This window comes from Bufo bufo, chromosome 3 (genome assembly GCF_905171765.1).
Source record: "Bufo bufo chromosome 3, aBufBuf1.1, whole genome shotgun sequence".
Taxonomy (NCBI): Eukaryota; Metazoa; Chordata; class Amphibia; order Anura; family Bufonidae; genus Bufo; species Bufo bufo.
In genome coordinates this window covers 321,215,281-321,238,328 of record NC_053391.1, presented here as the reverse complement: position 1 = coordinate 321,238,328, position 23,048 = coordinate 321,215,281, and the positions used below count along the sequence as shown (strand labels likewise).

The following is a 23,048-nucleotide window of genomic DNA, read 5'->3' as shown; positions in this document are numbered from 1 at the left end:
AAATTCAAACCACAGATGGGGAGGATGAGAGTGCATCACTGGAACTGGCAGGATAGTAGAGTGGTAAGTATGACTTTGTTTGCTAATTTATCACATACCACTGCCGCGGATGTATTATTTTAACTTGGACAACTCCTTTATAGGGTTTACCTAAGAACCTTTCCAGTCAAACAACAGTGGTTTTAACAGTAGGAAAACCAGAAGGTAAATCTAACTGATCATACATACCATCTTCCTGTGTATAGCAAGTAACTTCCTTGCCCTCCTTCCGACCCTCAGGGTTGGATAAAACAAGGCGACAGTGGACAGCACTGTATGGAGGGAGCGCTCGAAGGGTATAATGACTAGCTCCACCCTCCACTGTTACACAGTCTTGCAAAGTACTGGATTCATACTGGTAACACAGCGTCACCGAGTAGGTGTGACAGCGAGTGATATTAAAGCCAACTGCTTCCCAGTGCAGAGTCAGCTGGCGCGGTTGCTCTGCTGTGCATGAGAGTCCTTTAGGTGCTCTCATGGGTTCTGCAAGAAGAACAAAAGTGACAGACCGTTATGGAGTTGCCTAAACTCTTAGCTATAGATGAATTTGGGTCCTACTCAGATTTTATATGGTACTATAGACTCCAGAAGCTATAACATGCAAATTCTTTACTGTTTTATTGGTCTTCAGATTGATGTTACTAAGTGCATCTCATCAATACAATTAAACTGCTGCCTATCGGTCCTTTAATATTTTACATACATCATCTTCATAAGGACTCCTACCTGCACACTTTGTCCTGCTGATGAGTGCGGGCCCAGGTCTCCCAGTGCCTCCCTCACCAGGCCGAGTAAGTAACACAGACAGGTGATATTGTGAATCAGGGTCCAAGTGCCATAGTTTATATGTGTGTGATGTGACAGCATGCCTTTCTCGCCAGGTTCCGCCGCTCACGCGGTACTCAATTTCTCTGCGCACAATGGGCCCATCGCCAGTTATGGAGCGAGTGTTTAGTTGCACAACCAGATAGGTGGGACCAGCCCTTAGCAGTTGAGGTGGAGCAATGGGTGTTGGTGGTTCTGTGTGACATTCAATAGTAATAAGTTAGCATACGGAGCAAAGTGATTTAAAGAAAATTTGAATGCTTTATAGATTTTAAATATTTAATTTTAATGCGCATGCATTCGTTATAGAATTTGATTGCCAAAGGTGGGAATTTCTGTCTCATCAGCATTTTATTTAAATGAGAAACAGATGGTGGCGCAAAATGAAAAATATATATATATATAATCCACACTGAATGTGATATCTGTAACACTAAGTAATGAAGGAAAAATACTAGCAGCTCTCACCTTTCACCACAAGCTCGGCAAAGTTAGACACTCCTGCGCCATAAATGGAGCGACTCACGCAGCGATACAGGTCCTGATCATCTCTCCCAGCTTCAATTAGCTGGAAAGAGGCCAAGAGCCGCCAGTGACTGACATGTTGAATTACCCCTGAAGATGTGATGCCTCCATTTTGCCTCTGTAATCCAACAATAAATTCAGATGATTAGAACCAATCAGGCTACATCTTACTACAGCAATGTTCACAAAAAACGTATTCAGCTGAGACAAGTGTCTTACGTCGTACTTTCCTGCTTGTGAATGAATGTGATTACTTTGTTTATGAATGAATATAAGCCATCACATGCCTTTGACACAGAACCAACTCATTTTCCAGGAGCCTTCCAATCACTAATTATGCTGAAGTTAAACTATCAGTCCAAACTATCATTTGTTCAAGATGTAACCATAGAAACCTTATACTGTCATATCCTTCCTACATTCTGTTCATCTGCATTGCACAGAAAAGTCGTCCATGCAGCTGAAAAGGCACAATGAAGTAGACATGCTGAGGAATTGTATCACCGATACAATAACTATGGCCATCCCTTCAACATTTTCTGATTCAGACGCCACACTCTCTAATTGGCTTCATGCCATCCCATTTAAACACCTGCCATCTGTATGCCCCATTCAATTCAGTATTCATAAGAGAGAAGAATCACATGAAGCTTCTCACCTGCAGTAAGAAGGTCTCGCCCTCATTTGCCCTGCCAGCGGCAGGGCACTGAAATGTGGCATTCTGCCCAGCGTTAACTTCCACCTCCCCAAGCCGGGAGAAGTGGGGAGCCTGAGCTGTGAGAAAGGAAGTGGTTAATGAGATTTCTTTCATATACAACTCTATAGTTAATAAAAGACCAATGAGTCACATTTTGAATTACTCACTACAGGGGTAACTAAGAAGAAGAATATCATCCAGTGCGATGTAGCCTAAGGGAGTTCCTGACGCCTCAGCCTCAAACAGCACCTACAATATAAAGAAGAACTTAGATATGAAATACCAGGGTGCCCAATTTAAGCAGAGAATAACAGAATAATGAAACTCCATAGACGTACATGGCATATTGGACAATCAACTTTTGTCTACTTAGGGCTTCACAAAAAAGTCACTGCAAGTATTACTCACAAATAATGCAGAGAAAAGTGCTGTAAAGCAATGTATGTCTCAGTCACTGTATCAACAATATACTAGTAAGTAATTCATACTGTAGCAGCAGTGTGTCCAACTGTTCATCTCTGCTCATGTTGTCAGCTCAGTAACACCATGCACAAGGTAATTATTATGGTTCTGGTGGCTCTGCATACTAGCTCTTTTGCTAGTCTACTATCATGTACTGCTTGTTTGAGATTCAGAATGTTGTTTATTTATGGCATAAATAAGTTGAGAGTTGCCCAGTGTTACACCATTATTATGGCATCTGGTTCATGAAGGATCTTCGCTTAAAGGGGTTCTCCAGGAATTTAGAAAATGAAAATACTTAAATATTACTTTATAATAAATATATTCCCAAATACCTTTCATTATTCATAATGGCTCATGTTGTCTAGGGAGCAATCATCAGGGGGAACAAAATGGGCGCCATCCTGTTAGTACATACAAAATCTGTCCTAATTACACAGCAGGACAAGTTACTTCACAACACTGAGCTAAAAAGCTGCCTCATCCTCCTCTCTGCTCTGCTTGTCAGGGGTTATGATCCTGAATACAGATGATAAGGTCTTTAGCTGAATTTCTGTAGGAATGGAGTTCATGAGGAGACATGAAGTACAGAGAGGATGGACAGGACAGACTGTGGTAATGGAGACTGAATATAATAGCTGCTGCTCATTATCCACACCCTCCCCTCTGTACTTCATGTCTCCTCATGACCTCCATTCTTACAAAGATTAAGCTGATGATCTTATCAGCTGTATAGTGACAAACAGAGCAGAGAGGAGGATGAGGCAGCTCTTTAGCTCAGTGTTGTGAAGTAACTTGTGCCGCTGTGTGATTAGGACAAGTTTTGTGTGTACTAATAGGACGGCAGCCATTTTATTTCCCCTGATGATTGCTCCCTAGAAGAAACAAGCCATTATAACTAATGAAAGGTATTTGGGAACATATTTATAATAAAGCAATATTTAAGTATTACAATTTGTTTAATTCCCGGAGAACCCCTTTAAAGGAACAGGATTGCACTGCAATACAAGACACATGCACAGTAGCAGGGCATACACAATGAGTTTTTAGGGGGTTAATACCTCCAAAAACTTGGTTCATCTCCCAGGTCTCAACCTCTGACAGTTTAGATAGTGTGTATGGTCTATAAAGAATCTGCTTCTGCTGGTGAATGAAGAACATTACTTGGGAGATGTTCACCTTTCACTAGCAGATAACATTATAACTGGTAGTCAAGTCGGAGAGGAGAGGGAGAGGAAGAGAGTCACAGCTCCAACCAAATTGTTGCTAATTGTAAACCTAATTGGAAATATATTCAATATCTTGCTAGGAGTTGATATTCCCTGAGGATTTTTCACTGTTTTCACAAGGGAGAATTTTCATTAAATGGAACCTGTCACCTCAAACCTGCTGTCCCATCTCCAGGCAGCAGTTTACAGAGTAGGAGGAGCTCAGTGCAATCTGCTGGCAGAATGCTGTAGAGCAGAAGGATCTGAGCAGATTGACAGTTTTATAGGGGGAAAAAAAATCTGCAAAACTTCAGTAATTTATACCTTTATATTCCTGATTGGACCACTGACATGGCCCCTAAGCAGAGAAAGATTAATACATTTTATTACAAATGTATTGAATCTTTTCCCATTAAAGGGGTTGTCCAAGTTATTTTTTTAGTTCTAACTAATCAAATGTAAAGGCTTTACCATGCACTTACTTTATCTGCAGTTGCTGCTTTCCCAGATTTCACTGAGGGTCACATGACCTGTGATGTCGGCTTCTCTCCCTGCTATGATGATGTTTCCTGCACAAGCCTGAGGAGCAGGTCTGTGTCTGTACACAAAGCGTCACTGTGCTGGCCACGCCCCCCTGCACTGCCATCTGCTCTCCCTGGATTCTTCAGGAAAAACGTTAACCCTTTCATCAGCACAGACTCAGGGCTAAAGGCTTTACTGAGTAGCTGCAGGCAGTGAGGAGACAAATGTTGGGCACAGGAGCTGACAGACTAGACTAGTTCTGCAGAGCATTGCACAAGAACAGGTAGGGGGAAGATCCTGTGTGTATCAGCAGTGTCATTGTACAGCTGGGACTTGTAGTCCTACACATACAACATGCTGCTGAGTATCCCAGCAGTCAGACATGTCACTCAGGGCAGACTTATTTACTTCCTTTTGCAGAGCAAGGGGAGGGGCAGAGATTGTTGTTATTACAGGTAAACAAAGGACCAGAAGAAAACCAAGGAAATTAGGAAATATAATTTTTTTGCCTAAAACTTGCTTAGCTTAGTTATGTATTGCTGACCATCAGATTTACAGTGCTATATGTTGTTGTTTTTTCATAACTCGGGCAACCCCTTTAAACTATATATCAATCTGCTGAGCTCCTTCTGCTCTATAACATGCTGCCTACAGACTGATCTGAATTTTATGGTGATAGGTTCCCTTCAACCTCCAAATTCCATTAAATATGGGAAAATTCATCAGTAAAATAAATATTTTGTACAATCTTTTAACATAATCTAGATCTATTCTGTGCAAATGATACAAGAATGCAGACAGCATGTAACCTAAAGATGACTATCTATAGTCTAGCACAGCTTCAAGGTTACACTTCATAATGTAGAGACGTTAGAAAGGAATGTGAGAGAAATAATGGCTACATTCACATATTATTACATAGTGTGGGGTTTCGCTCTGGTAGATAGGGTAAGCGGGCGCAGCACAGAGGCAAAATACAAGTTCTTAACTCAAAACATCAGTGTTTATTCACACTTGAGGCAACTGCACAAAACAGCACGTAACTTTGCAGTCTTGGTGTTAATTCACACACACTGGAAAATTCATATAACACAAGTCACCTTTCTGGCAGTTTTGCCTCCAGTAGTCCACAGCAGGCTTTAGAGGTCTGTTTCCCCAGCGTGTGGCTCTCAGCCCTCCAGCACAGCACAAAGCCTCAGATCCCAAAAAAGAGACATCTCTGCTGATCCCAGCTGCCTATTTAAGGACAGCCAGGTGCTGCCAAAACCCGAATCGGCACTTAAACTCCGGTCCGGTATTTGACCTCACCTGGCAGGAAACCAGCCCAGCTGCACATGCTGGGAGGAAAAAAATACCTGCCTTGCCAGACACAACCCCTCACTGTGTCACAATAAGTTAAGGTCTCTATTATCATAACTGTTCTTGGATATACTCAGGGTTATTGAAGACAGCGTCACAACTTATACATTGGCTTAATATGTTCTGTTTTTATACAGTAAGAAATCCATTTAGCTTCAGGGTTAAAGAGAATCTTAGCTTTCTTGTAAATATAGATCATTCAACACTGATTCTGAATGAAATGGATTCTTCACAAATTTTCCAAAAATTCTTCTTCCACACAAATCTGAAGTTTTGGTGATTCACTTCAGATAATTCATGCAAACGGCGCCTGCCATTTTACTTTTAAAATTCCATACACTTGCAAGGGAAACTGCAGGGAGGATGAAGATGCAGGATCACATGACCCTGGGGGGAAGGGGGGGGGGGGTGCTGGCTGACCATGCTTTATAGCCAGCTTGACAGCCAATCGGAGGGAGGGTTTCGGCTGATCTATCAAGCTCTATGTTAGTTCAGACACCACTGATACGATAGGATGTGTCTGCCATTTCTCTGACAGACAAACAATTAGACACACAAGCCAACTATTTTATCGTTTTGAAGAGACAGTGTAGGGATTGTGAAGAAGATATATTTAGTTAGGTAGATTGAATTACTAGGTAGAAAGTCAGGTTTTATCATTAATGAAATCATAGGGGCAGTTACAGTCTCTGTAGCCAGAACTGATTTTTAGAGTTCTGCACTGCAAAAAGATGATTTAAAAAGACAGTACTCTGTTTTGTTTTATGTGCAAAAGACAGCTGTTTTCTTTCTAAAAACTGTTGCAAAGTTTCTAAAGTTCATACTGTAATTGTGCAAAATGCAGATTTCCCAGCAGGACGTATTGTGCTGCATACGCTGTGTAATTGCATGTTTTTCTTTCCAAAAACCTGTTGCAATTTTTCTACTATTTATAAGTGTGCAATTAAGGAAAATTTTACTGCATTAACTGCAGTGTGTAGTGTACTCAGAGCCAAGGGACATCCAATTGCTGCTTTTCCTGTTTCCCAAAAATCTGTTGCAATTTTTCTACGATTTATAAGTGTGAAAGTAAGTGTATTTTAGTGCATCAATAGCAGTGTTAAGTTTGGTCGCAACCAGGGAACTTCCAATTAGGCCCATATTTTTTTCCAAAACACCTGTAAACCTATTGCAATTTTTCTACTGTATTTATGTGTGCAATTAACCACCTCCGGACCGCTGTACGCAGATTCGCGTTCCGGAGGTGGCAGCGCTGCGCACAGTCATGCATATACGCGTCATCTCGCGAGACGCGAGATTTCGCTCCAAGCCGGCCCGCGCATGCGCATCGCGGGCCGGCAAAAGTTAAAGAACAAGTTCGTCACCAGCCTGCCAGCAATGATCATTGGCTGGCAGGCTGGCGATTTTTAAAAAATCCAATCACAAGCCATATAACAGATCATATTAGTAAATATGATCTGTTATATGGCTTCTCTGCTCCTCTGCTGGTCCTTTTCGTCGGTTGGATCCAGCAGAGAAGCAGACATCACTGTGAGTACACTAAACACTTCACTGTAGCCCCTGATCACCCCCCTGCACCCCAATTAACCCTTTGATCACCCCTTTGATCGCCCCTGTCAATCACCAGTGAAAGGAAAAAAAGTGATCAGTGTAAACTGTCACTTTTTTTTTTTCACTAGTATTGGCTGTTAGGTTTTAGGGATAGTTTAGGCCCCTTGGTTAGGTAGTTAGCGTCAGTTAGCGCCCACCCCACCGCACCGCAGTCACTTTTATTCGCTGAATAGCGTATCGCTAATCAGCATTTGTACTTTTATAGTATCTGTAAGTGATCAAAACTGATCACGGTCAGATCTATAATAGTATTAGTGTCACTTTAGTTCGCCCTCCACCCAAAACGCAGTGTTTGCCCGATCAGGCCTGATCGGTCGACCCACACGTGCGTTTACCCACGCCCGCCACACCGCAGTGACAAAAAATATATATTTTTTGATCACTGCACATTCATTTTACACGCACTGCGGCGATAAAAAAATCAGTTTTGATATTTTTTATCAACCGCAGCGGCCTCTGGTACTTCGCTAGCCTCCCCTTTGTAAGACAGGTTTGCTTTTTTTCTTGGGTAGTCTCAGGGAATACCCCTAAATTTAGTAGTCCAAAATGTCAAACAGGGGGTATTCTTCTGAAGAGGCCTACAGGATTCTGACCCAGTCGGATGAGGAGTGGGAACCCTCATCTGACGAATCTAGCGGGTCAGAATATGAACCTGTGGAAAGCAGTGGCTCTCTGACCCAAAGTTCGGACGAGGAGGTGGAGGTCCCTGGCAGCACCAGGCGTACCCGGCCCCGTGACGCTAGACCACAGGTTATGCAGGATCCGCTTCAAGAGCAGCAGAGTGGGGCTGTCGCTGCCGGATCACGTGGTGAGGCATACACCAGCAGCACAGCCCTCCCTGGACCTAGTACCAGCACTGCCGTACAACATGGTGACGTGGCGAGCACCAGAAGGGCAGTTGAAGCTGGTACGGTGGCACGTGCACTAGTTACCCCGTCGCAGCCACCGCACAGACAGGCCCGTAGAGCCCCTAGAATCCCTGAGGTGCTGGCAAACCCTGATTGGCAGTCACCAACTTCAGCCGCACCTGTAGTTCCCCCTTTCACCGCCCAGTCTGGAGTTCGGGTTGAGACGGCTCAAATCGGTTCGGCCATGGGATTTTTTGAGCTGTTCTTGACTGCGGAGCTCTTGGACTTAGTCGTGGCAGAGACCAACCAGTATGCCACACAATTTATATCCGCCAACCCGGGAAGCTTTTATGCCCAGCCTTTCCGGTTGAAACCAGTCCAAGTTTCCGAAATTAAATTTTTTTTGGGCCTTCTCCTCAACATGGGCCTGACAAAAAAGCATGAATTGCGGTCATATTGGTCAACGCACCCGATTCATCACATGCCCATGTTCTCTGCTGCTATGTCCAGGGCACGATTTGAGGCCATCCTCCGTTTCCTGCATTTTAGCGACAACACCACCTCCCGTCCCAGAGGCCACCCAGCTTTTGACCGGCTCCACAAAATTCGGCCCCTCATAGACCATTTCAACCAGAAATTTGCAGATTTGTATACCCCCGAGCAAAACATCTGCGTAGACGAGTCCCTAATACATTTTACCGGGCGCCTTGGCTTCAAACAGTACATCCCAAGCAAGCGTGCCCGGTATGGGGTCAAATTGTATAAGCTCTGTGAAAGGGCCACAGGCTATACCCACAAATTTCGGATCTATGAGGGAAAAGATCAGACCCTGGAGCCGGTCGGTTGCCCTGACTACCTGGGGAGCAGTGGGAAGACAGTCTGGGACTTGGTGTCACCCTTATTCGGCAAGGGGTACCATCTTTATGTGGACAATTTTTACACAAGTGTGGCCCTCTTTAGGCATTTGTTTCTAGAACGGATTTGCGCCTGTGGCACCGCGCGAACTAGTCGCGTGGGCTTCCCCCAACGGCTTGTAACCACCCGTCTTGCAAGGGGGGAGAGGGCTGCCTTGTGTAACGAAGAACTGCTCGCGGTGAAATGGAGAGACAAGCGTGACGTTTACATGCTCTCCTCCATTCACGCAGACACGACAATCCAAATTGAGCGAGCAACCCGTGTCATTGAAAAGCCCCTCTGTGTCCACGACTATAATGCGCTCATGGGAGGGGTGGACTTCAATGACCAGATGTTGTCTCCGTATTTAGTTTCCCGCAGAACCAGACGCTGGTATAAGAAGGTGTCTGTATATTTAATTCAATTGGCGCTCTACAATAGTTTTGTTCTCTACAGTAAGTCTGGGAGAACACGATCTTTCCTCAAATTCCAGGAAGAGATCATCGAGAACCTCCTTTACCCAGGAGGTTCCGTGGCCCCATCCCCCAGTGTAGTTAGCCGTCTACACGAGCGACATTTCCCCAGTGTCGTTCCTGGTACCTCAACCCAACCGTCACCCCGAAAAAGATGTCGTGTCTGTAGCAGGAGTGTCGTGTCTGTCCTGACTGTCCGGACCACCCTGCCCTATGCTATGGAGAGTGTTTCCGGAAGTACCACACACAGGTACACTTAGCATAGGGATTGCATCTCACAGGACAGGCACACAGGGCTATTAGGGCCCTTTTACTCTCAGCTGCTGCAAACCTCTCCTTTCACCTGGGATAAAGTGCATAACGTACTTCGCCACATCTTTGGGCGATTTGCGCTTTGCACATTGTCCCATGGGGAAGGAGAGGTTTGTTCTATAAAGGTAAAAAAAACTAAACAAAAAAAAAATTACCGGTAAGTAAAAAAGTTAAAAAAGTTTAAAAAAGTTAATATGTTCTGTTCTAAAGTTAATAAAGTTATTGCTTTGCGGCCTGGTTTTTTCTTTTTTGTTTTGTTTTTTTTTACCTTCCAGGTGGACCAACCGATCGACCAGCTGCAGCACTGATGTGCATTCGGACAGAAGCATTGCGCTGCTGTCAGATTACACGCAAGTCGGTGTATGCGGCGCTGCAAGACGAGATTTCTCCTCTGCAGTAAAAGATATGTTTGCCGAGGCATATGAGCTGAGGAGGTGGCGGTGTTCATATACTTTGGCAAACACTTTGTATATATAAAAAAAAAAAATCCCGGCAATGATTTATTCATCCACATCGATTGATGTGAATGGAGAAATCGGGTTTGCCAGGGCATACGAGCTGAAGTGGGTATGGATGTTGGGCGGAGCTCCTATGTCCTGGCAGACGCCTTTCCCCTCCTTTTTCTTTTTTTGGCAGAGATTTTTTCATCCACATTGATCGATGCGAATGAAGAAATCTGTGCCGTTCATTTTTTTCTTTCAGCCCAGAGGCTGAACGGAAAAAAAAAATCTCATTACCCGTATGCTCAATATAAGGAGAATAGCAGAAACTCCTAATGCTGGGCATACATGTAATGATTGCGGAGACCCTCAAATGCCAGGGCAGTACAAACACCCCACAAATAACACCATTTTGGAAAGAAGACACCCCAAGGTATTCGCTGAGGGGCATATTGAGTCCATGAAAGATTGAAATTTTTGTCCCAAGTTAGCGGAAAGGGAGACTTTGTGAGAACAAAATCAAAAAAATCAATTTCCGCTAACTTGTGCCAAAAATTTTTTTTTTCAATGAACTCGCCATGCCCCTCATTGAATACCTTGGGGTGTCTTCTTTCCAAAATGGGGTCACATGTGGGGTATTTATACTGCCCTGGCATTTTAGGGGCCCCAAAGCGTGAGAAGAAGTCTGGTATCCAAATGTCTAAAAATGCCCTCCTAAAAGGAATTTGGGCACCTTTGCCCACCTAGGCTGCAAAAAAGTGTCACACATGTGGTATCCCCGTATTCAGCAGAAGTTGGGGAATATGTTTTGGGGTGTCATTTTACATATACCCATGCTGGGTGAGATAAATATCTTGGTCAAATGCCAACTTTGTATAAAAAAAATGGGAAAAGTTGTCTTTTGCCAAGATATTTCTCTCACCCAGCATGGGTATATGTAAAATGACACCCCAAAACACATTCCCCACCTTCTCCTGAGTACGGAGATACCAGATGTGTGACACTTTTTTGCAGCCTAGGTGGGCAAAGGGGCCCACATTCCAAAGAGCACCTTTCGGATTTCACAGGTCATTTACCTACTTACCACACATTAGGGCCCCTGGAAAATGCCAGGGCAGTATAACTACCCCACAAGTGACCCCATTTTGGAAAGAAGACACCCCAAGGTATTCCGTGAGGGGCATGGCAAGTTCCTAGAATTTTTTATTTTTTGTCACAAGTTAGTGGAAAATGATGATTTTTTTTTATTTTTTTTTTTTCATACAAAGTCTCCTATTCCACTAACTTGTGACAAAAAATTTTTTTTTCCATGAACTCACTATGCCCATCAGCGAATACCTTGGGGTCTCTTCTTTCCAAAATGGGGTCACTTGTGGGGTAGTTATACTGCCCTGGCATTCTAGGGGCCCAAATGTGTGGTAAGGAGTTTGAAATCAAATTCTGTAAAAAATGACCTGTGAAATCCGAAAGGTGCTCTTTGGAATATGGGCCCCTTTGCCCACCTAGGCTGCAAAAAAGTGTCACACATCTGGTATCCCCGTACTCATGAGAAGTTGAGGAATGTGTTTTGGGGTGTCATTTTATATATACCCATGCTGGGTGAGAGAAATATCTTGGCAAAAGACAACTTTTCCCATTTTTTTATACAAAGTTGTCATTTGACCAAGATATTTATCTCACCCAGCATGGGTATATGTAAAAAGACACCCCAAAACACATTCCTCAACTTCTCCTGAGTACGGGGATACCAGATGTGTGACACTTTTTTGCAGCCTAGGTGGGCAAAGGGGCCCATATTCCAAAGAGCACCTTTCGGATTTCACAGGTCATTTTTTACAGAATTTGATTTCAAACTCCTTACCACACATTTGGGCCCCTAGAATGCCAGGGCAGTATAACTACCCCACAAGTGACCCCATTTTGGAAAGAAGAGACCCCAAGGTATTCGCTGATGGGCATAGTGAGTTCATGGAAGTTTTTATTTTTTGTCACAAGTTTGTGGAATATGAGACTTCGTATGAAAAAAAAAAAAAAAAAATCATCATTTTCCACTAACTTGTGACAAAAAATAAAAAATTCTAGGAACTCGCCATGCCCCTCACGGAATACCTTGGGGTGTCTTCTTTCCAAAATGGGGTCACTTGTGGGGTGGTTATACTGCCCTGGCATTCTAGGGGCCCAAATGTGTGGTAAGGAGTTTGAAATCAAATTCTGTAAAAAATGACCTGTGAAATCCGAAAGGTGCTCTTTGGAATATGGGCCCCTTTGCCCACCTAGGCTGCAAAAAAGTGTCACACATCTGGTATCTCCGTACTCAGGAGAAGGTGGGGAATGTATTTTGGGGTGTCATTTTATATATACCCATGCTGGGTGAGAGAAATATCTTGGCAAAAGACAACTTTTCCCATTTTTTTATACAAAGTTGTCATTTGACCAAGATATTTATCTCACCCAGCATGGGTATATGTAAAAAGACACCCCAAAACACATTCCTCAACTTCTCCTGAGTACGGGGATACCAGATGTGTGACACTTTTTTGCAGCCTAGGTGGGCAAAGGGGCCCATATTCCAAAGAGCACCTTTCGGATTTCACTGGTCATTTTTTACTGAATTTGATTTCAAACTCCTTACCACACATTTGGGCCCCTAGAATGCCAGGGCAGTATAACTACCCCACAAGTGACCCCATTTTGGAAAGAAGACACCCCAAGGTATTCCGTGAGGGGCATGGCGAGTTCCTAGAATTTTTTATTTTTTGTCACAAGTTAGTGGAAAATGATGATTTTTTTTTTTTTTTTTTTTTTCTTACAAAGTCTCATATTCCACAAACTTGTGACAAAAAATAAAAACTTCCATGAACTCACTATGCCCATCAGCGAATACCTTGGGGTCTCTTCTTTCCAAAATGGGGTCACTTGTGGGGTAGTTATACTGCCCTGGCATTCTAGGGGCCCAAATGTGTGGTAAGGAGTTTGAAATCAAATTCTGTAAAAAATGACCTGTGAAATCCGAAAGGTGCTCTTTGGAATATGGGCCCCTTTGCCCACCTAGGCTGCAAAAAAGTGTCACACATCTGGTATCCCCGTACTCAGGAGAAGTTGAGGAATGTGTTTTGGGGTGTCTTTTTACATATACCCATGCTGGGTGAGATAAATATATTGGTCAAATGACAACTTTGTATAAAAAAATGGGAAAAGTTGTCTTTTGCCAAGATATTTCTCTCACCCAGCATGGGTATATATAAAATGACACCCCAAAACACATTCCCCACCTTCTCCTGAGTACGGAGATACCAGATGTGTGACAATTTTTTGCAGCCTAGGTGGGCAAAGGGGCCCATATTCCAAAGAGCACCTTTCGGATTTCACAGGTCATTTTTTACAGAATTTGATTTCAAACTCCTTACCACACATTTGGGCCCCTAGAATGCCAGGGCAGTATAACTACCCCACAAGTGACCCCATTTTGGAAAGAAGAGACCCCAAGGTATTCGCTGATGGGCATAGTGAGTTCATAGAACTTTTTATTTTTTGTCACAAGTTAGTGGAATATGAGACTTTGTAAGAAAAAAAAAAAAAAAAAATCATAATTTTCCGCTAACTTGTGACAAAAAATAAAAAGTTCTATGAACTCACTATGCCCATCAGTGAATACCTTAGGGTGTCTACTTTCAGAAATGGGGTCATTTGTGGGGTGTTTGTACTGTCTGGGCATTGTAGAACCTCAGGAAACATGACAGGTGCTCAGAAAGTCAGAGCTGCTTCAAAAAGCGGAAATTCACATTTTTGTACCATAGTTTGTAAACGCTATAACTTTTACCCAAACCATTTTTTTTTTACCCAAACATTTTTTTTTTGCAATCTCGTTGGATCTCGTTTTTTTTGCAAAATTTTACAACTGAAAGTGAAAAATGTCATTTTTTTGCAAAAAAATCGTTAAATTTCGATTAATAACAAAAAAAGTAAAAATGTCAGCAGCAATGAAATACCACCAAATGAAAGCTCTATTAGTGAGAAGAAAAGGAGGTAAAATTCATTTGGGTGGTAAGTTGCATGACCGAGCAATAAACGGTGAAAGTAGTGTAGGTCAGAAGTGTAAAAAGTGGCCTGGTCTTTCAGGGTGTTTAAGCACTGGGGGCTGAGGTGGTTAAGCGTATGTTAGTACATCAATAGCATTGTATAGTTTGGTTGCATCAAGGGGACGTACAATCGAGCCTGTATTTCTCTCCAAAAAACTGTTGTAATTTTTCTTCCATACAGAAGTATACAATTAAGTGTTTTTTCAGTGTGTCAATAACAGTTTAGAAAAAGCCACTGCTTCTTCTGATACTACTGTAAGCATGCATAAATAGGGGTAGTCATCTACCCCCATTAAGTCATAACTTTGGACAATTTGTTCAGAACAATCCACAGTTTTCTTCCGACACCACCGTGTATGTTTAAACACCAGCAGGCATGGCATCTGCCCCCAATAAGTGACAATTTTTAAAAATATTTTTATTTTTAAAAAGCATAAACCCAACTGCGCAGTGTGTTTTTTTTAACATGCTGTTTGTTAACAGAATCAACCATCCGTTTACCCATAGCTACATATGTCGGTGTCATTCTGACATGAATTACTAATGATGTTCACATTAAAGAGCTTGAATTTTCACTCCAATTAGAGCACTTTTGATTTGGGTAGAACTGATACGGACCCAAATCTAATTTTTTTTACTGATTTGTTAGAATAGGACCCAAAACTAATTTCAAGACATTCGCTCATCTCTAATTCAAAGAACATCTTAGAACAGATCAATATTCAGTGACATTCAGCAGAGTTCTAAATTCAGAGATAGAGTTAGGCTAGAGCTCCAATGCAGAAAGGTTCACCTGCAAATCAATGTAAAACTGCAGCATTAGGGCTCATTCAGACGGCCGTATGCTGTCCGCAAAAATACTGAATGCTATCCGTTTTTTTGCGGATCCGCAAAAAAACGGATAGCATTCAGTATTTTTGCGGACCCATAGACTTCAATGGGGCCATGTCCTGATTTTCACGGACAAGTATAGGACATGTTTCATTTTTTTTGCGGATCCGCAAAAAAACGGATAGCTATCAGTATTTTTGCGGACAGCATACGGCCGTCTGAATGAGCCCTTACTGGTATTAGACTTCTATGTTTCCCTATGGAGAGAAAGGTTACACAACAATTACAAAAATTCCAACAGTCACCTACAGCATTTACTCTCAGAGAAACACTGAATTTGTTCATGGTTCATTGTAATAATGTGATTTTACCAGTACGTGCAGAGAAACTCTGTGTCACTGACATGTATGGCATACATGTCTGATAGATGCAGGACCCGTGTACAACATATAGGACCAGCATCTGTATAAATACATATTTTTAATTACCTGGTATTCACTGGGCCAGAAAGTGCTAACAGCAAGTTCTGCATGCTGCCACTGCTTTCCACGAGGTCCTGATACTTCCCAAACAGCTGTGCCTAAAGGACCACCATTGACTCGCACATATACACGTAATGTGCCAGGACCTCTTGCATCTCTGCTGTGTAAAAGGTAACTGAACTGCAAGCAGTGTGTATCATTTTCACTTAATGGCTGAAAGAGGAGGTGAGCCCACTTTCCTGCCAGATGTTCTGATGAGTTGACCAAAAGGTAAGAACCTACAAGGGTAAAATATGTATAACTCTGAATCTGATGATATAATAGAATGGTAAGAAAACATGTCCATGAAAGTCATTGAGGAAATAATAATGCAAACATTTCAAAGGTAATATGTTGTAAAAGAGAGAAATATGATGAATGTGTAATCAAACATAAGAATAACAACAAGAATTGATTATATGTGAATAAAGGGCATATTTACATGAAGCACGAAAACAATGGGATAAAAGAGAATGGTTACTCACCTTGGGGTAAGTCAGGATTTCCACGGGGGTCATGAACCAACTGCCAATCAAAGTCATCCTGTGTGCTCTGCGTCACCTCGCATGGGCCAATTTCACTATGGACTTCAAATGTGCAGCCAGCTGTAAGACAAAGGGGTCACTAAATATATAGATTATGTAGAGATGAGCAAAAGAGAGCGCGACCTACATGTAATTCCACTGGAAATGAGATGTGTAAGCCAGTACTACTTCAAAAAAGGACAAGAGTGCCGAGTGTCTCAACAGAAAATTGCCCTAGTTAGCTGAGTGGCCTTGGAGGTACTTTTGGGGGGGGATGGGTGCTCTATTTCATTAGGGAGACCAACTAGTATGGATGAAGAATACTTGTCACGGTAGGGAGTGGGGGAAACCGCACACTGTACAATGGGGAGCAGATGGGATAGAAACTAGGGCTGGACCAGGATAAGGGAGCAGGTCACCTCCTATTGCACCTCCTCCTGATCCTCGCCCTGACTCCTATCCATATGAGTGAACCCAGATGGTAGGAGAGATCATACACAGGAACCTCGTACCTTGAAAATCCCTGGAATAGAGACATGGCTGAGACGACCTGTTCTTCTGAGACAAAGAAGAACAGGAGTCTCGACCGGCCTAGAAGCAAGGAAGGGACAAACAGTGCACAGCTACAGAAACGGCAAATGTCCAGAAACAACTCGCACTTACTTGCTGCGGCAACAACAGCCACCGGACCCCCATGCGGACAGGATGCATGGCGGCCCCAGCAGAGCTGCACACTGACTAGTGGTTCCCCCTCCGGGGAACCCTGAGAACCCCTTCCGGAGACACAACACACAGGGAACATTTCTAGCAAACATGCTGGACTATAGACACCAACTGACCAGACATGTAACAACCACTAGACAAGACAACAACTACCCATACATAAACATCACCAAACATATGCAAGGGTAGTGAAGCGATGGTAGACAATGGGATAACATAGATGACATCGGGGGGACATCGATGTCCCACTAGGTGGCCCTCACACTGGAAGATGGCAAATCCAGACCAGGAGCAAAACTCCAGCACACACCAAGGCTGGAGTACAACTGACTCCTGGCCTCTAGCCACAGGTATAAGAAGCACCTAGTGATCACACTTAGCAAGTTGGTTAACCCCTCATGCACCAGCCAGGGAAGGAACAGGGGAAACGGGAGCAGATCACGCAACTGCTAATAACCACATGTTGCCCCTGGCAACGGCATGCACGGCAACGTGTTGCGGCGCACCACACCGAGACACTGCCGTGACAATACTGTAGTCCAGCCTTTCTGGCAAACGTATGAGAAAATTTTGTGGATTTTAGATCTGCTGGCATCAGATAGGTTAAGTGTTCTTTTCTTTTTGGAACGAAAGCTAATTTGAATATCTACCCCAGAAACCCAAAGGTATACAATTTCCCTAAGATGAATACATCAGGGGTCAACATTAGAAAATAGTCACTTTGAATGAACTTCTAACATTTTGGCACTGTAGGACATCTGTTCTGGCAGCATGGTGCCATCAAATATATATCTCCGGTCCAGAATGCCAAGCTATGCGGGATTAGAAGTGAGTAAGAAGGATGGGGTCTTAGGTCATGTATTAACTATAGAGAGTTGAATAAAATTACAGTGAAAAAACTGTATCTACCGGTACTACACTAGATTCCTGGCCTGTTTAATTAAATCCTAAGGGCACAGTGGTTTTTGAAACAATGCTATTTGTATCAAGGAGAGGGACAAATGGGAGACTACATTTAACACCCCGAGGGTCATTTTGAATATCTAGTTATGCCATATGGATTGAGCAATGCCCCTGCCATTTTTCAAACTCTAGTTAATCTTATCTTCAGAGAGTATATCGAGAAATTTATGGTAGTCTATCTGGACGATATACTGATTTATTCTCCTAACTGGAAAACACATACTGTATTTTGCATATTAGATGGGTTCAGCAGATTCTGGGGGAGAACCAGTTATATGCTAAGGCATAGATATGTGTGTTTGGGGTCAAGGAGGTGTCATTTTTGGGGTACATCCTTACTCCTAAGGCCTTTAAGGTGGATTCCTCCAGGCAATCGTGGATTGGGTTCAGCCTATGTCCCTCAAGGCCCTTCAGCGTGTTTTGGGTTTTGCTAATTACTATCGTAAATTTATTATATTTGTTTCTGTAATTGTCAAACCACTCACGTACATGACTAGAAAGAGAGCAGATTTAGGTCACTGGGGTCCTGAAGCTGGTACTCCGTTTGTGTCCATAAAAAGATGTTTTCTTGGTGCACCTATGTTAATCCAAACCAATCCATTCATAGTTGAGGTGGATGCTTCTAAGGTTGGGGTGGAAGCCGAGCTCTTAGAAGGAACACAGGCTCTTACTCATCTCAGGCCATGTGTTTTTTTTTGGTCATAAAATTTTCTCCAGTTAAAAAGAACTATGACATTGGTAATCAGGAGCTCTTGCCATAATGTGGGCCTTTGAAGAGTGACGCCACTTTCTTTAGAGAGCTCAACATCAAGTGAGAGTGATTACGGATCACAAGAATTTCACTTACTTGGAATCTACCAAATGACTGAATCCAGGCAGGCAAGGTGGGCTTTGTTTTTTACCTATTTTAACTTTGTTATTACCTTTAGGCCAGGATCTAAAAACGTTGAGGCGGACGCATTGTCTCAAAGCTTCTGTGTGGTCCATCCACCTGATTCTGAACCAGAATCTATTTTACCAGCGGGTGTCGTGATTTCTACCATCTCGCCTGATTTGATCTCTAAAATTGACATGAACAAAGATCTAGTCCCTGTGAACTGCCCAGGAGTTAAATTGTTTGCCCCAAGTCATCTTCACCTCTGTCTCCTGGGGAAATGTCACGATTCGGTATTAAGTGGTCACCCAGGAATCGTAAGTACCAAAGTATTGATTTCCAGAGATTTTTGGTGGCCAACTATGTCTAGGGATATTACTGCTGATGTCTCTTCCTGTGATGTTTGTGCCTGGTCTAAAGTTCCTAGGTCACATCCTGTTGGGGAACTGTGTCCTTTACCCATCCCTAAGAGACCATGGTCCCACTTGTCCATGGATTTTATCACCAATCTACCAGCTTCATAAGGAAAAACAGTGGCATGGATAATTGTAGACCACTTCAGCAAGATGTGGCACTTTATGCCATTGAGTAAATTACCCAATGATATGATTTTGGCCATTTATTTATTGATCACGTTGTCCATTTACTTGGTCTCCCAGAGAATATTGTGTCGGATAGGGGCATCTAATTTGCTTCTAGATTCTGGAGAGCCTTGTGTTCTATGTTGGGAATAAGTTTATCATTTTCTTCAGCATTTCATCCTGAATCTAATGATCAGACTTAACGTCTTACTCAAGCCTTAGAAGAGTGACTGAGATGCTATATTTCTGAGAATCAATTTGATTGGGTCTGGCGCATATTTGAAGCTAGCAAAGTTTGCCTTAAATAACCATGCAAATTTGTCTATTTTCATCCATAATGGGGGTCAATCTTGTCTTTTGTTTTTTGGTTGGGGATATGGTTTGGTTATCGACTAAAAATTAGTATCCAAAGGTACCTTCTGGGAAGTTTGCTCCTCGTTTCATTGGTCTTTATGAAATTAATAAAACTATTAATACTGTTTCCTTTCGTCTTAAGTTGTCTAATTCTTTTAAAAGTCATAATGTTTTCCACCACAGTTTGATTAAGAAATATGTACCTCCCATATTGCAACCGCAGACTCCTCCTCCTCCAGTTGAACTATTGGGTCAACTGGAGTACGAGGTGTCCAAGATTCTGGATTCTAGAATGGTTCGTAGCTCATTGTACCTAGTTAATTGTAGGTAATATGGTCCGGAGGAGAGGTCTTGGGTCGCTGCGAAAAATATAAATGCTAATGACTTGAACAAAAAGTTTAATGCCAAACCTGCTCCTTGGGCTAAGGGTCCGGTTGCCCCTCATAGTAGGGGGGTACTATCACGTTCTGCCGACGGCACACTCCTTAGCAGGCAGTTTCACCGACATTCAGTTGTCAGGACAATGAGGCTGGGCTTGCTGGTTCAGGAAGTGCTAGCCAATCAGAGGTGCGCTGATGTCATCAGTCATGTGACGCTGAATGGGTCATATGACCAGGAAGTGCTGCCTATTAAACAGGCAGCCTGCTAGCCACAGGTTGCCTGTGATTGATTTCATCCACTGGATTGACACACGTGTGTTTGTTCCTGATGCTGACACACTGTTTGTTCCTAAAGCTAGCTTGCTGGCTTGTATCCTGACCCTGACTTTGTGTTACTGGTTCTGATTGTGTTTTAGTTTGGACTTTTCCAGTATTGACTTTGGCATGGTACGTTATCTGGTTTTGTCTTTATACACTGTGCCATTCTGTCACTAGTCTTTTGTTATTTTGTTCCCCTGTTTTACCCTCCCCGATTCTGGCCCAGCACATATATAGGAAGGGACTGCCGTCCAGTTGCGGGCTGCCGTTTAGGACAGATCATGCAAGTAGGTAGAGACAGGCAAGAGTACAGGGCTCACTGTTCCCTACCATGACAGAAAGGCTGTCACAGTTATCACATGCCTAGTAACCACTTTGATTGGTCTCCAGAGTCTTCACTGTGAGTGCAGCTGTCCAGTAACAGCACGGTTACAGATCTGCAGCGGTAGCAGTTCATAATGTAACCTGATGCTTTTATGCATCAGGTTACAGGTAACAGCCTATAGCCACGAGGTATATAGTGGTGCGGCAGTAGGTGGTTAAAGTGCATCTGTCAGCAGATTTGTATGTATGAAACTGGATGACCTGTTGCATGTGCACTTGCAGCTGAAGACATCTGTGTTGGTCCCATATTCATATGTGCCTGCGTTGCTGAGAAAATTGATGTTTTAATATATGCAAATGAGCCTCTAGGAGCAACACGGGCATTGTCACCGCACCTAGAGACTCTATTCTCCCTGCTGCTGCCATGCCCTCTGTGTAAACGTCATAACGCCTGGCCTGTCAATCAAAGTAGAGAGTCCACATCAGTTGCAGAGAGAGCAGAGCCTCTAGGAGTAATTGCAATGCCCCTGTTGTTCCTAGAGGCTCCTTTGCATATCAGTACTTGGGACCAGCACATACCTTCAGCTGACAAGAGTACATGCAATAGATCAGTCAGTTTCATAGATACAAATCAGCTGACAGATTCCCTTTAATATTGCATACAATGTAGTGGTAAGCTGGAAAAAATTCTAAATGGGGTGGAAATGGAAAAAAAGCTATTCCGCCATAGTTTTGAGGGTTACGTTTTTACAGTGTTCCCTATGCAGTAAAAATTAACTTTCTGATTCTGCGAGTCAGCACAATTACAGCAATACCATAGTTTTTCTACTGTTTTAATACTTTAAAGAAAATAAAAACGTTGAAAAAAATGTTTTCTTTGCATTACCATATTCTGACCACAATAACTTTTCATATTTACTAATAAGGAGCTGTGTGAGGGCTCATTTTTTGTGGGGAGATCTAAATTTTTTATTGATATTATCTTAGGGTGTGTATGACTTTTTGATCAATTTTTTGGTGAGCTTGAAGTGACCATAAATCGTTAAAGCAACCATTTTTATATATTTTTTTTTAAACCCTTTGCCTACTATCCTTTGACTATAATCAACATCTGTGCAGAGACCACAGCTGTATGTTAATCGTGAAGCTGTGGGAGCAGGGAGCTCGCTGTCAGTGACAGCAGCGCATCCTATAGAGAAGGTAGGGATGGTTTTTCATCATCCCTGCTTTCTCCATCGCTCTACATGCAGCTCTCATGGAGTGCTGTGTATACACATCAGGAAGCGGAAAATCTGCTTCCTGCTCTGGTACCAGCAGTCAGGTGATCACCAGAGGCTGTTAGTCTGCACAAGCTTCTGGGTCTTAGCAGACCCAGATCAGCTAAGCAGTGAGGTGGCACAGCTCTGTACAAACCCTCTGCTGGCTGTATTCCCCCATGTCACTGGAACTAATGCAGTATGTCATCCCCAGTTAGAGGAGAAATCAGCAATAAATAAGAAAAAAAAAATCATGTTAAGTGTCCCCAAAGGAATATGGAGGTAACAAGTGTAAAACAAAATAAATAAATAAATACAAAAAGTAAAATAAAAAAAAATGCAACCAAACGACCACATTGCAGCTTCTAGCCCTGCACGCAGCCACTCTAATCCATAAATTCCATATATCAAAATGAGTGTTATGGAAAGGGGACATAAGCTTCATGTATCACAGAAAAATAATGTGTTATTATTATTATCATTATTTACATAAGCAAACGTAAAAAAAAATATGGCTTTCAGAGACACAGGTTGTGAAAAAAACTAACGCATAATGTACATGGTCAGGAATGGGGGTAAATAGCCGGGTCTTCAACTGATTAAAATGGGTAAAGAGGGGGTGATTTTAATTTTTAGATATTTTTAGTTTTTTTATATATTTTAGTTACATTTAGGGGACCTTAACAAGTGATTGTATGATCGCTTCTTCCATACAATTCAATGATTTAACATTACAGTCTATGGGAGAAATACTACATTCCTACATTCCTGCCTGTGGCAAGCTTCAAAAGGCTGGAGGCTGCCATAGCAACTGAATGGCTTCAGCAATCTCACCGTGAGGGACCTGCTAAGGCACTGGGAGCACAGCGCTCCCAGCAACCGACTGTTTAGATGCCATGGTCACAATTGACTATGGCATCTAAAGGACTAAATGTCCATGATTGGCAATATCTCCGATCACAGACTCTGCCACCAACTGCATGCTGTGTAAAACAGCAGGCATCCAGCAGCTATGGCTCTTGAATAGTCGCCATCTTTAAAGACTCGACATCCGGCGTACATTTACACTTGATGTTGGGAATCGGTTAAGCCATATCCATTGCAT

At 42.7% G+C, this 23,048-nt stretch overlaps 1 protein-coding gene across 1 annotated transcript in view; it reads right to left on the bottom strand.

The window, feature by feature from the left end:
- PTPRU (protein tyrosine phosphatase receptor type U) overlaps nucleotides 1-23,048 on the bottom strand; it is a 144,491-nt gene that overhangs the window by 50,153 nt on the left and 71,290 nt on the right. Inside the window, exons 2-8 of the mRNA XM_040424364.1 lie at nucleotides 16,132-16,251; nucleotides 15,614-15,885; nucleotides 2,254-2,335; nucleotides 2,048-2,163; nucleotides 1,333-1,507; nucleotides 766-1,059; nucleotides 229-522 (exon numbers count right to left, since the gene is read on the bottom strand). Coding sequence (XP_040280298.1) covers nucleotides 229-522; nucleotides 766-1,059; nucleotides 1,333-1,507; nucleotides 2,048-2,163; nucleotides 2,254-2,335; nucleotides 15,614-15,885; nucleotides 16,132-16,251 — 1,353 coding nt within the window. The remainder of the gene's footprint in view (nucleotides 1-228; nucleotides 523-765; nucleotides 1,060-1,332; nucleotides 1,508-2,047; nucleotides 2,164-2,253; nucleotides 2,336-15,613; nucleotides 15,886-16,131; nucleotides 16,252-23,048) is intronic.